The 14,404-nt window shown below is 45.7% G+C and overlaps 1 protein-coding gene across 1 annotated transcript; it reads right to left on the bottom strand.

The window, feature by feature from the left end:
• Positions 1-11,455: 11,455 nt before the first annotated feature.
• Positions 11,456-13,722, bottom strand: CHST2 (carbohydrate sulfotransferase 2). Its single transcript, XM_037040382.1, has one exon. The coding sequence runs from the start codon at positions 13,606-13,608 to the stop codon at positions 12,025-12,027; it is 1,584 nt and encodes a 527-aa protein (XP_036896277.1). The 5' UTR covers positions 13,609-13,722; the 3' UTR covers positions 11,456-12,024.
• Positions 13,723-14,404: the final 682 nt, after the last annotated feature.

The raw sequence follows: 14,404 nt of genomic DNA, 5'->3' as shown, positions 1-14,404 counted from the left end.
CCCAGGAGCCTAACCAGCACCTCCCTCTCAGGGGAGACCCACTAGCCTCATCCTCCCAACTCCCTGTGGCCCCACCCTGCTGAACCCCATCCTCTCTGACAGAATTGGGGACAGACTGAGTTGTGTGACTCTAAAACAGGGGCCATTTTTCCCTCATATGCCTGACCAGAGCAGAGCCCTCCCTTCACTTGACCAAATCTTAATCAGGTGGGGCCTGATAACCTCTGTAGGCCTCACACTGACGTCTCTCTGAGACCGCAAGACAAAGGTGAGCAAACAACCAGTGTGCAGCAGCTAGACTTGGTATAGCAAAAGAGATTTGCTGAATGGCCTCAGACTCAGTACTGACACCAAGCCTGAACCTGTATCAATCTAGCGAACACCACTCGCTTCTACCTAGTGACTCATTGAGGACCTACCTCACGCAACTCAAGTACCACCAGAGGCTCTTTCAGTGACTAAGCCTAATAGGCAGCCAGCAGGCAGAGGCAGATCTTGGGATGTCTTGGGACATTTGCTGACCCTCCCCCTGGGTCCAGTGTTGGTAAAATCCAGTCTTTGTGCAAAATTTGGTCCTTCCCATGTGTACCCACGTTCAGCAGAGGCAGCCACAAACTGTGGATCACTTTGTAGCTCCAAAGAGTTACCCAGAGCCAATCACAGGCAGCATCTGACATGGGACTACACAAGAGTCCCTCCTAAGAGGATCAGAACCAACATACCCAGTAGCCAGCTTCAGATAACATCAGAGTAGTATCCAGTGAAATTCACAAGCCACATATCCAAAGGGAGATCTTGGCATGCACCAGACTCTACTGAGACAAATTCCACTCTGTGTGGTCAGGACCTGCAGAGCAGCTGTGAGACCAGGGTCAGGATTGAGCCTCACAATCAGCCAGCCTGAGGGTCAGTCCCACACATAAATGGGCCATAGTAATCAAGACTCAATTATAACAGGAGAGCCCACTTAACTCGCACAAGGTATATATCTGGAGCACCCAGCTCAGGTCATCAAGAAGCACGTACCACAGGACCCCACAGGATACATACTGCATAAGCCCACCCCATTAAGACTGAGAGACATGCCATATCTATCTAATACATAGAAACACAAAGAGGCAGCCAAAATGAGGAGACAAAGAAACATACTGCTAATGAAAGAACAGGAGAAATCTCCAAAAAAAAAGTAGCTAAATGAAATGGAGGCATGCAATTTATCAGATATAGAGTTCAAACCAATGGTTATAAGGATGCTCCAGAGCATTTTAAAAAGACATAGAAACCATTAAAAAGACCAGTCAGAAATAAAAGAATACAATATCTGAAATAAATAATACACTGGAAAGAATAAATAGCAGGTTGGGTGAAGCAGAGGATCAAATCAGCAATTTGAAAGACAAGATAGGAAAAGGCATGCAATCAGAAGAGGAAAAAAAGAATTTTAAAAAATATGGATAGTTTAAGGGATCTTTGGAAGAAGATCAAGAAGAAGTACAAGAAGCGTAGCAACATTCCTACAATGGGGTTACCAGAAAGAGAAGAGAGCGAATGCAAGGGATCTAAAGATGATTTAAATAAACAATGACCAAAAATGTCCCTAACCTGGTGTACAAAAAAGACACACAAGTCCAGGAAAGGCAGAGCTATGAAGGCTAAATAACGTGTTACTAAACAATGAAGGGGTTAGCAATGACATCAAGGAAGAACTCAAAAGATACTCTGAAACAAATGAAATGAGTACACAACAACCCCAAACCTGTGGGTCACAGGGAAAGCAGTCTGAACGCGGAAATGATAGCATTACCCTCTGCTTCCGGAAACAAGAAATCTCTGCCCTCGATGATGTGGCCCATTTGGTCAGGCGTCATCCCTCACACCAAAAGGTCACTGGTTCAATTGCCAGTCAGAGTACATGCCTGGTTTGTGGGTTTGATCCCCAGTTAGGGCTCATGAAGGAAACGACCAATCCATGTTTCTCTCTCACATCAATGTGTTGCTCTCTTTCTTTCTCCCATCCCTCCTCCTCTCTCTAGAATCAATAAGAGAGAAAAATTTTTTAACCAGAAAAATCTCAAATAAACAATATAACTTCTCACTTAAAGGAACTACAAAAAGAGGAACAAACAAAGCCCAAAGTAACTAGGAGAAAGGAAATAATAAAGATCAGAGCAGAAATAGAGTCTAAAAACACAAAACAAAATATGAATAAAATCAAGAGCTGATTCTTTGAAAAGATAAACAAAACTGACAAACCTTTAACCACAAGAAAAAAAAAGAGCAGACACAAATAAATAAAATCAGAAATAAAAAAAGAAGTAACAAATAAATACAAAAGATTGTAAGAAAATAATATGAAAACCCATGAAATTGGAAAACCAGGATGAAATGGACAAATTCCTAGAAACATACAATCTTCAAAAACTGAATCAGGAAGAATCAGAGAATCTGGACACAGATTACAACGAGTGAAATTGAAGCAGTAATCAAAAAACTCCCAAGAAACCAAAGTGCTGAACCTGATGGCTTCACAGGTGAATTTTATTAAATACTCAAAGAGGAATTAACATCTCTCCTTCTCAAACTGCTCCAAAAAATCCAATAGCAGGGAAGACCCCCAAGATCATTTTATGAGGCCAGCATTATTCTAATTCCAAAGACACTACAAAGAGAGAAAGTTATAGGCCAATATTCCTGATGAACACAGATGCTAAAATCCTCAACAAAATATTAATAAGGTGAATTCAGCAATACAGCACAAAGATCATACACCATGAACAAGTGAGATTTATTCCAGGGATGCAAGATTGGTACAATACTCACAGATCAATAAACATGATACAACACATAAACAAAATAAGGATAAAAACCGCATGGTTATATCAATAGACACAGAAAAAATATTTGATAAAATCCAGCACCCATTTATGACAAAAGCTCTCAGCAAAGTGGGAATAGAGGGAACATACCTGAATGTAATAAAGACCATATATGACAAACCCACAACCAACATCATGCTTAATGGGCAAACTACAAGTGTTCCCCTTAATGTCAGGAACAAGACAGGGATGTCTGCTTTCACCACTCTTGTTCAGCAGAGTACTGGAGCTTCTAGCCACAGTGATCAGAGATAAAGAAGAAATAATAGGCATCAAAATGGGAAAGAAAGAAGTTAATGGTCATTATTTGCAGGTGACATGATACTGTACACAGAGAACCCTAAAGACTCCACCAAAAACTAGTAGAACTGATAAATGAATTCACTGAAGTAGCAGGATACAAAATAAATATCCAGAAATAAGTGGAATTTTTATACACCAACAATGAACTATTCCAAGGAAAACTAAGAAAACAATTTCATTTACAACTGCATAAAAAACTAGATAAATTTAACCAAGAATGTAAAAGACCTATACTCAGAAAATTATGGCCTTAAAGAAAGAAACTGAAGAAGAGACAATGAAGTGGAAGTATATGCCATGTTCATGGCTAGGAAGAACTGACATCATTAAATTGTCCATACTATCCAAAGCAATCTGTAGATTCAATGCAATTCATGTCAAGATACCAATAACATATTTCACAAAACTAGAACAAATACTTCAAAAATTTATGGGACCACAAGAGATCCCCAATAGTTTTCTTAAGGAATCTTAAGAAAGAAGAACAAAGTTGGAGGAGTCACACTACCTGATACCAATCCACAAGGCCATAGTAATTACAATAGCAATGTACTGGCATAAGAACAGACATATAGATGAATTGAAGAGAATAGAGAGTCCAAAAGTAAACCCACATCTTTATGGTCAATTAATATTTGACAAAGGAGGCAAAAACATATAATGGGGTAAAGATAGTCTATTTGATAAATGGTGTTGGGGAAATTGGATAGATACATGCAAAAAAATGAAACTAGATCACCAACTTATGCCATACACAAGAATAAACTCAAAATGAATGAAAGACTTAAGTATTAGACTTCAAACCATAAAAATCCTGGAAGAAAACAGGCATTAAAATCTCAAACATTTCTCATAGCCATATTTTTTCTGATATATCTCCTCCAGCAAGAAAAACAAAGAAAAAAATAAACAAATGGGACTACATCAAACTAAAAAGTTTTGCCCAGCAAAGGAAACATCAGCAAAATGAAAAGATAAGCCAATGAATGGGAGAACATACTATCCAATGATACAGCTGATAAAGGGTTAATACCCAAAATTTGCAAAGAGCTTACACAACATCAAAAAACGAATAATCTAATTAAAAACAGGCAAAGAACCTGAACAGACACTTCTCCAAAGAGAACACACAGTTGGCTCAGCGATCCCACATCTAGGAATATGTCCAGTGGAACTCAAAACACTAATCTGAAAGAACATGAGCACCCCTATGTTCACTGCAGCATTACTTTCAATAGCCAAGATGTGGAAGCAGCCCAAGTGTCCATCAGTAGATGAGTGGATAAAAAAAGCAAAGGTACATTTACACAATGTACTACACAAATAGTATTTACACAAATACTGCTTGGCCATAACAAAAAAATCTTACCCTTTGTGACAGCATGGATGGACCTGCAGAACATTACACTAAGTGAAATAAGCCAGTCAGAGAAAGATGAGTACCATATAATTTTACTCATGTGTGGAACCTAATGAATAGGATAAAGTAAAAAACAAAGTAGAAATAGATTTATCAATACAGAGAACAGACTGACACTTGTCAGAAGGGAAGGGACTGTGAGGCTGGGTGAAAATGGTTAAGGGACTAAGGAAAAAACTCACAGACACGGGACAATATGGCGAAAGGGAGATGGGCAAGGTAGATGAGGGTATAGGGAGATAAACGGTGATGGAAAGAGACTTCACTTGGGTTGATGAACACACAGTACAATACACAGATGATGCATTATACAATTGTACACGTTAAACCTACACAATTTTATTAACCAATGACACCCCAATCAATTTAATAAAAATAAAACTATGTGCACTCATGAAAAGAATTTTAACTGCATTTCTAAGGATTCTGCAAACACCTGTTCCCTGACTGAAAGCATAATGCCAAAAACATTCAAGATGCATTTTCAGAAAGCATTTGCCTGTGGGGGAAAAAAGGATTTGCTATTTTGTTAGTATTCCTTAAGCGGAAACTGTATGATACCTGATGTCCCAAACAAAAGGAAAGAGGTTTGATCACTTACTGGCTATGTGGCCGAGGAAGATTACCACCAGCTGTGGTAATTAGGGAAATTACCCATCTAAACCTATTATTTCCTTTCCATAACATGGGGACAATAATAACACGGATCCCACAGGATTGTTATGGGAATCCGACACAACCATGGGTGTGAAGTGCTCGGCACACTGACCAGCACACAGCAAATGGTCTACAGAGGGTAAATGATGGTACAATTATTATCACCACCATCATCATTATCCCTACTCAGGGCATTGGAAAGTGAAATTAAAATGGTGATAGAAAGTTACAAAGAGCACAGCACATCAAGAAGTCACTTAGGAAGTGTGAAAACATAAATTAAAAACTGTGTGCAGCAAATACTGAACCTAAATAAAGCGTACCCGGCGCTCACGTCTCACCAGGCAGGAAGGCTGGTTAAATAACAGGCTGAAAACTATGAATGTCAATGTCATTCTTTCGGGGAAAAAATGTGTCATTTTTATTTTTATAAAGAAATAGCACAATACCCTTTTACATCTGAAGATACTGTGCACCAATATGTGGACATCAAACATTTTAATTCCCCCCAGGATCTAGTTCAGTCCTAGAGAGAATAAGAGTTTACCAGAGGAAGTGGGACATCTGAAAATGGAAATGTAATCTTTAGAACTCCACATTGTGTCTGGAAAATTTGCCAGTCCCTCAGAAGGATGAAAGAGGGTCACAATGGCAGTGAGTCCCACATGTCAAAAGCAAATACCCCACAGCCTCAGCCGATGTTACAGTAATCATTTTTCTACTGGGCCCTTTAAAAATTGTATCATTCCTGTTTGACTATAATTCAGTTGTTATCTTCCTTTTGAGAGCTTTGATGGCTTCTCTCTTTCAAACATGAATATGGAAAGAGCACATCTAAGGCCTTTCCAGGCACCATTTGGTATTCCTTTTGTCCATAGGAATTTGCCTTCTTTTTCAGCTTGTCTGCCATATATGAACTTCACATAGGAAGTTCAGGGCACCATGGACTATTGCAAACTAACTCTAAAGCCTCTTTGACAAAGTGTCTGCCCCTCAATCCCTTCTGCTCTGATTTCTTGGGTTGTATCTTTTCTTTAGCACACACTTAATAAAGACCTACAAGCAGGTGCTGCCTCAGTATTGGGGAGACACACAGCTACAAATGGGACCCAGACCTTCCCCACCTAGAAGTTGGCTATGAATGAAAATCCCACTCTGCAGTCACTACCACCAGCAGACCCATGAAGAAGGCAGCAAGGGGAGGGGCATGTAGCTTGGAACAGAGCTGATAAATAAAAGCTTAACACAGATCCAGGATCTTTGCACAAAGTAGAGCAGAAAGGGGAGTCAGGAGAGGTATACAGAGGATGGAGAACTGTTACCCAGAGGAAAAGTGGGGGCACATCACACCTATAATAAAAATCAGCTGACTCCATGAAGCACACTGAGGAGGCATGCCACTTGGCTTAGCACATCCTGCACCTGTATAGCTCAAGTTTACCGACCTGACCTTTTGCTTTTCCACATATAGACTTTTTCTCTATACTATACACAATGCAAATAGAGTCCCTAGAAATTCCAGAAGGGCGGGAACATTATCACGAACAGACCTTGCCAGCATCCACGTGCTGAGGACCAGGAGGTCATGGTCTTCCTACTCAAGGAAGACATCTGCCCTGTTCTGATGAGAAGGGTCCCCACAAAAGCACAGGCAGTCCCGGTCTTGAACAGGATCAAGACCAACCGATGACTCAGAAGGCAATGCCAGCCACTCGCTGCATCCCCAAGGATTATCTGTCCTGTGTGCCCTTACCTCCTTGGAATTCTGTCACACAAAGTACACTTGTCTCGCTAGGATGTCTTTGTTTTCATTCCAGTTACACACAATAGTTCATCCTTTTACACCCTTCTTTCAGGGGCTTGCAGGCCAGCATGATTCACTCTCTCCTGCAGTTGGGCATTTCAGAGTCTGCATCTGCCCCCAGGACTGCCCCCACTGTGTGCAGCCTGCATGGTCTGGGCCCCCGCTCTCAGAAGGGACCTGCTTGGTTAATTCCCTGCTGCTGCCTAATTGAAATGCTCTGCAATTTTTTAACAAGAGGTTCCACATTTTCATTTGCACTGAACCCCACAAATTATATGACTGGTCCTATCTAGGGGACCAACTGGTTCAAGGCAAATTTCTATGGAGAAATTTAAGCAGCCCAAAAACACTTTCACATCTGATTGCCAGCAACTGGTTCAACCAAGAGTTCAGCTTTGGCCTTGACCACACTTTAGCATCAAGACAAATGTACAGACAGAAGCCTGTATAGAAGCCTATATCAGCCCCTTCAAGCCTCCTTCAAGGTTATAAACAATATCATCCCCAAACACTAGTTCATAAAGTTTCCCATTCTGTAAACTTGATATACCATTCAGAATTTAACAATTTCCTTAGCATTATTTGATTAAGGGTGTATGGAATTGCATCAGATGTAATAAGAGTCAAGCCCTGTAATTTCCATTATCAAGCTCTCTCACCAGAGCCTGTACCGAGACAGTTCAGTGCCTCTACCTGATCCTGAATTGCCAAAGTTGGGGCTTGGGCACCTGGAAAGGAGGAACTAGATGGAGAAATCAGGCTCGAGGCAGTGACAGACTTAAAAGGGGCCTCCACATGGTGAGTGACAAAGGGCTCTGTGCACTGTGCATTGACCTTGTGACATCCCATCACATACATCAAGGCCTTTCTCACATTGTGTTGTCATTTTCTACCCATCCACAGTAGATCCTGACACAAAACTGTCACGGGGTCTGAAAGAACCATTGGCCACTCACCTTCCAAAGGCCTGATATCAGAGTGCTCCTCACCACATACCCGTCAGGCAGTAGGAACATGCTGTCTTTTCCAGACCTGAAAACAATGCAGCTGCTCACCTGTACGTGCAGGGGTGCATGTGCTGTGTGCAGGGAGGGAGAAAGTTTCGGGGAGGGATAACCTGACTCTTCATCCTTGGTCATGACTAGGAAGAACGCATGCCTCTTTATTTCCCTCTTGGTCTTGCTGAAGCCATCTCTAGGGACTGGGTTCCAAATACGATCTTTATGTCATTGCTCAGACCCAGAGAATATTAATGGCCTCACTCAAATACACATTAATTTCAAATTGACATTATAATCCTGCCACAACTGTGCTGTGTGCAGCGAAAACCCTGGACAGCACTGGCGGTGGCCGGGCAAGTACGCGTGGGGCAGGCAGCTACTGTCTCAGCACCGTCACAGACTCCCGAACTACCCCTGTGCCCAGGCGAACTCCACCTCATGGGCCTTCACACTGTGCCTTCAGGTGGCTCCTGCAATAACGAACAACTTTCCAGCCCTCCGAGGCAACAGCACAGCCTTCGTTCTGCAGGTATGCTCTGATCCCTGCCTTCACCTTGTTTGTAAAATTGAGAAAATAAACAATACAAAACGAATTCCTCATTTGGAAACTTTTACCTCTCCACATTCAGAAACTCTGAATGTTTGTTTCTAATTCACTGTTGGGAAATACTGGTCCATACGAGGTCACCCTGGAAACCTTGAAGATGTTTCTGTTGCCCGCATGCCACCTGGAAACAGAAGCGAAGGCCCACTTCCTTCAGCAAACTTTGGTGAATTGCCTGGCCCTCTCTCCAAAGAGGTAACACATTCTTCCTCTTTGCCTCTGAGCAAAGTTTGATAGTTATATGTTTCATTCACGTCTGTAATAAATATTTATCAAGCACTCACTCTGTGGTAGACACGGAACGGTACAGGATTTGCCCATCCCTGCCTGCCAGGCACCCATGGGTCAGTCTGAATGAGGCCTTTGAGTACCCCGAGCTCCCTGAAACCCAAGCACCCAGCCTGTGCCACCGCCTTGTTCCACATGCGTATTTGTGACTAAATGCAATGGGTAGGCTTCATTTTATAAACAGAGCTTTCTAATTAACAAAGGCACTCCATAATCAAAGGGGTAGGTCGGGCGTGCTATCAGCTGTGCAGAGTTTGAAAATAAAAATTGCTCTGATGACCTGCTCTGAAAAATATTTCCTCATATTGCCAAGTTGGGAAACATGAAAGACCTCTTTCACACTTTCTGCTGCCTCAGAACACGGCCACAGCTCCACTGCAGTGTGTTGAGACACAGGTCTGCTTGCACCAAGGACTTGACAGAAGCTTATTAATGCAAAAAAAAATAAGTAAACCAAAAAAAAAAAAAAAAACCTTCCCTCCTCCTCAGACCTGTGGAAGCTGAATGTCACTGATATGACTATCTTGGCCGTGAGAGGGAACTGCCCTGTCTCACTTTCCTAAAATACAGCTAGGTACAGGTCTCCAGGAGCAACAATTCACATTTTCAAATTGCAGAGCCCAGGAGTGGCGGAGTGGAGAGAATGCAGCTGCTACAAAGCCAGCGAGTCACAGGTGAAAGCCCCATCTGAACACAGCAAGGAAGGACTGTTGGAGTCCAGCTCAAAATGTCATCCAAGCAGAGGCCACAGATACCCTGTAGCATCTATGCAGCATCGAACATATTTCTAAGTACAAAGTCCCAAAACATTGTAATTCTACTTTAATGCAATCAGAGTCCTTCAATATACTGAGGAATGAGTGATGCAACTGCTTAAAAATCCTTCACTCAAAAACGAAGCATGAATTTTACTGTCATTAAGTGAGAAGAGCTGAATGGCATCCGAAATGTTTTTAAATGGTTATTTCATTCAGGGGTTCCTTTTTAGTGATGCTGTCTTAATTTCCCCATAAACCTGCTTCATTTATAGTCATCCAATATTAATATTTATCTTGTCCACTTAATTTTAAAGTAGTCTAAAAATAAGGCTGTTACAAGCATTCCGCTGCTGAAGGCAATTCAGCATGGGCACTACCATGAAAAGCTCATAGAAAACATGGCCCATATGTTATAGCTGAAACAGGGCTTACTAAACACAATACTATACACTATTTCAATAAATTAAAAACAAATTATTCTAGAATGTTATAAAACCCACTGCTCAATACATCTTTTTCAAACCTCTGTGCTTGTTTATCCTGGAATTCTTAACAGTGTAGATTTCACATAGCAATGAAAATTATACTTAAGATATCATCTTGTGTTAAAATACTTCCCATGTTCATATTTTTTTAACATGCTTTCCTTAAAATAAAATCCCCAGTGTTTAACCTATAGGGGCTGGCCTGCGGAGATCTCACATACATTCTAACACTCATACACTCATCTGACGTACTAGGTAACTACACTGCCTTGTTTCTTCCAGGCTTCCTAACTCCTTAGTGCACCCGGACATTCTGCAGCACGCTCCTGGCCAAATGGGCTCAGAGCAGCACCACCACCATTACCACTGCAGGAAAATCGCAATAGGTTCCTCCCTGGGAAAGACCAAACCTCAAAATCCAACACACTAGCTGGTGATTCATTTTCCTATCTAACAGAAGCTCTTGGCTGAAGCACATGTTGTTATAACTTCCTTGAACTTCTAGGAAATATAAAGAAAGGCAACATGTCCCAGGGGCACCCCAAATAAACCATTAGAAATTTCACATTCTTTTTTCTACTAATTTGGACGAGGGGAGAGGAAGAAAAGGCTGTGAGTTCCCTCATCACCTTCGGGGAAAACTTCCCTTTGCACACGTCCCCGCGCACTGTGTCAGAGCAGACTGGCCGTCCAGACACACACACCTCTCCCACGTCTCCAACCCAGGAAGCTGCTACCACCGCCAACAGTACGTTCACACCAATATTTGAGGTTTGTGTTCTAATAATCAGAGGTATTTTTTTATTACACACACTTCTTTTTTTTAAAAAAAAGCAAGATTTTTATTACACACACTTCTTTTTGAACTAACCTCAGGGCTGAAAGATTGTTCTCTGCTTCAAAGTTCCCCAGCCCTCACTCAGTCATCAAAACGGAATGCCTTTAGGTTCTCAAGGGGTTGCTTCTGCCTTTCTGTGCTCCAGGTGGAAAAAGCGAAGTAGCATGTGCCTTCTCCCCCACTGCCCCACTCAGTTTTGAATTTGAAGATTTGTTCCCATTCCCAGGCACCCGACAGGCTGTGATTTACACGTTGAGAAAACAACTCCCAGGCTCTTAACCGGGGAATCGGAAGCTGCCTCCGCCCATCTTAGCTGTTCTTTAGGAAACAGACTGGAAAGGGCGGCTGGGGAATGGGGAAGCAGATTCTGTCTGAAGCTACACAGAGTAACAGAGTAAGTCCAAAGTAATGGAGGCATATATAAAAAAGAATATTATGTATTATCTTCTTTATTAATACTCACATATAACCTTTGTTTTACAGAAGTCTACTCTAAAAGAATGCCTCCTTGGTGTGTCACAGCCAGTGGGACTTCCTGCTGCGGAACCGCTGTCCCTATCCTTATCCCACCCCTCACATCCAACTTACTCCGTTACAGGTTCACAGATACCACAGAAACTTTGTAAACAAGATTTGGGTTACTGGATCTTGATTTAATCAGTATCCCATTTCAAAACAAAGGGCAGGCAGGGGAGAGGGCAAGACATGGGAGAAAGGAAAAAAACGAGAAAAGGCGGGACAGAGGAGAGAAGGGCAGCTGGTCAGGACTGTCAATCAAGTCTTGCCTTTTCTGAGATGTGTGTATTGGGACTCTTCCTTGAAATTCAATGACACAGAACATTGACAGCCAAGCGACTGTGTGGTTGTGTTACACATCTACAATAGAACACGTGGGCTGCCTGCTTTGGGTCTGGACTGTTTCTGTTTAAACACACCACAATCCTCCCGTGGGTGTCTCCCATCCACAGTCAGGTCTCCCGAGAAGCGCTCTCAGAGCTGGGGCTTGCGGAGGAGGGTCTTGCTGAGGTCTTTGACCTCCTCCGGGCTATTCACCCGCTGATAACCCAGCACGGCCATGGGCTGATAGCAAAACTCCTCCACCTGTTTGATCTGCTGAAAGGTGAGGGCAGTCCGCCATGCGTTGGCAGCCTGTGTGGCATTGCGTGCAGACACCACAAAAGGCTTGGAGGAGGAGCCCGAACCACTGGTCATGTTCAAGGCAAACTGTTCCATTTCAGGGCTCACCAGCAGCCCCACAAAGTCATATACCCTCCGTAGGGTCTTGACAGGGTCTCCTACCAGGTCCTCGTACCTCACCACCAAGTAGTGACCTTGCAGCCAGTCTGGAGGCTGCAGAGCGGTCTGCAGTGTCTTAGCCATGCTGTTGCAAATGACCTCCATAGCGCCAAGTGCGTGGTAATCAGCTGGTCCACCCACACCTTCCTTCTTGCCTCCTAGTTTGTGGCCAGCGGCCTCCAGGAATGGCATGCGATGGGCTCGCGGGTCTCGGCTGCGCACAACCTGCAGGCTCTCACGGATGAGACCGTGGCGCGAGCGGATACGTGAGCTGGCCACAGCACGAGGATCACGCACCAAATGGATGACCTTGAGGTCTAGGGCGGGGTCACGGAGCAGCGGTGCCAGCACTGCCACATCAAAGACACGCACTCCTTTGATGACTAGCGTGCGGTACTTGCGACACTCCTCTTCGAAACGCGCCAGGCGCTGCGGCGGACACTTCTTGCACACCCGATCGTCCACCAGCCCCACGACCTCCTTGCGATAGGCAGGGCAGAGAGGTGAAGAGCACACGACCTTGTTGGTGGCTGCGCCAAAAATGCCCAGTGTGGTGAGGTTACGCCCCCCGCTGCCAGCGGGACTGTACAGCTGGAAGACTGACAGGTCACAGCGATAGAGAGCGCTCAGCATGTCCCGCGCTGCCCCTTGCAGGGAAACGGCGTCCCCTGGGTAGAGTTTTTGCCACACGTGCCACACTGGCTCGTAGAGGAAGAATACCTCGGGGTTCTGGTTGAAGAGCTCACCAAAGAAGGACGAGCCCGAGCGCCACGTGGTGAACACGTACACCAACTGCCTCTTGTCCTCACCACCCCTGGTACCCCGAGTGCTATTCCCTGAAGGGGCTGCGGCTCTCGCTGCAGCTGCGGGAGCCTCCCCGACGACGGCGGCGAGAGGGCGGTATGGGGTGCGGAGGTCCAAACCGGTGTGTGCGCGGCGCGACACAACTGGAGGAGGGCCGGGGCGCCCCCAGCCATCCCCAGCCGCTCCCACCGCGGCACCTAGTGGCACGTCGGGGCTGCACTGCTGTAGCGGCTCCTTGTGCCACTTGTAGTCCAGGAGATTGAGCATGGTTAGCACTAGCAGCAGCGCATAGCCCGCGCACAGCACCAGCGCCTTCCTACGAAACACCTTCATTCCGAGGGGCGACGCAGGCCACCGTCGGCCCGGGCGCCGGGGCCAGGGCGGGAGCAGGGCACGCGCCGCGGAGGCAGGCACAGCCGGGAGCAACCGGGGGGGCGCGCCCGGTGGCAAAGCTCCCAGCGGGCTGCGGCTCATCACAGGCACAGCCCAGGCCCGTGGTGCGGCGGAGGTGGCCCTACAGCCCGGGATGGGAACGAAGCGAGCCGGCTTCGGGAGCAAGGACTGGGGCCGCGGCTCCTAGTCGGGCGCGGCAGCAGCGGTGGCTGGTCCCCTGCGCCCAGGACTGGCTCTCCCATGGCAGCGGCTCCGAGAAAGACCTGCGAGGGTAAAGCGGAGTAAACTGGTGAGCCCCAATCCTCCCCGCCGCCACAGCCTCTGCCAAAGTAACGCCCACCTTCGGGTCCGCCTGGCTCCCCAGCTCACCTGGAGCCGCAAGCGCGACCCGGAGCGGCCCCGGATCCCGGGCCGGTGGTCTGTCCTGCTGTTCCTGGTTCCTCGATTGCTCGCGCGCCGCCTTCCCGCTGGGGGTCCCTGTGCCTCCAAGGGGTCCGCGGGACTCGGCAGCCCAAGCCCTGGGCAGAGTTTCCGAACAGCGGGCACTCGGCGGCTGGGGAAGGTAAACTTTCACCCGGCCAGATCTGCTCCGCTCTTTGCTAAGCCCAGTGCGCCCCGGCTCCTGCTGTGTATCCCCCGCCTCCTCCAGACCGCAGCTTCCTTCCTAGCTCCTGGGGCCGAAGCCCGCTGGGGAAGGTTGGGGGGAGGGGGCTTATACGAGACCCAGCTTCAGGCAAAACGGCTCCAGGCGAAACGGCTCCGCCTCTCCCGCTCTTGGCTTCCAAGCCCCAAATCTCCCCATATTTCTGGTGGCGGAGAATAGGGCGCCCCGCGACCCGGCGGCAGCGGCAGCAGCTGTTTCTTCCATCACCCAAAG

The sequence above is a fragment of the Sturnira hondurensis genome, unplaced genomic scaffold (genome assembly GCF_014824575.4).
Source record: "Sturnira hondurensis isolate 20B ecotype Veracruz unplaced genomic scaffold, ASM1482457v3 Scaffold0000396, whole genome shotgun sequence".
Taxonomy (NCBI): Eukaryota; Metazoa; Chordata; class Mammalia; order Chiroptera; family Phyllostomidae; genus Sturnira; species Sturnira hondurensis.
The sequence above is the reverse complement of the archived record's forward strand: the minus strand, read 5'-3'. Positions and strand labels throughout refer to the sequence as shown.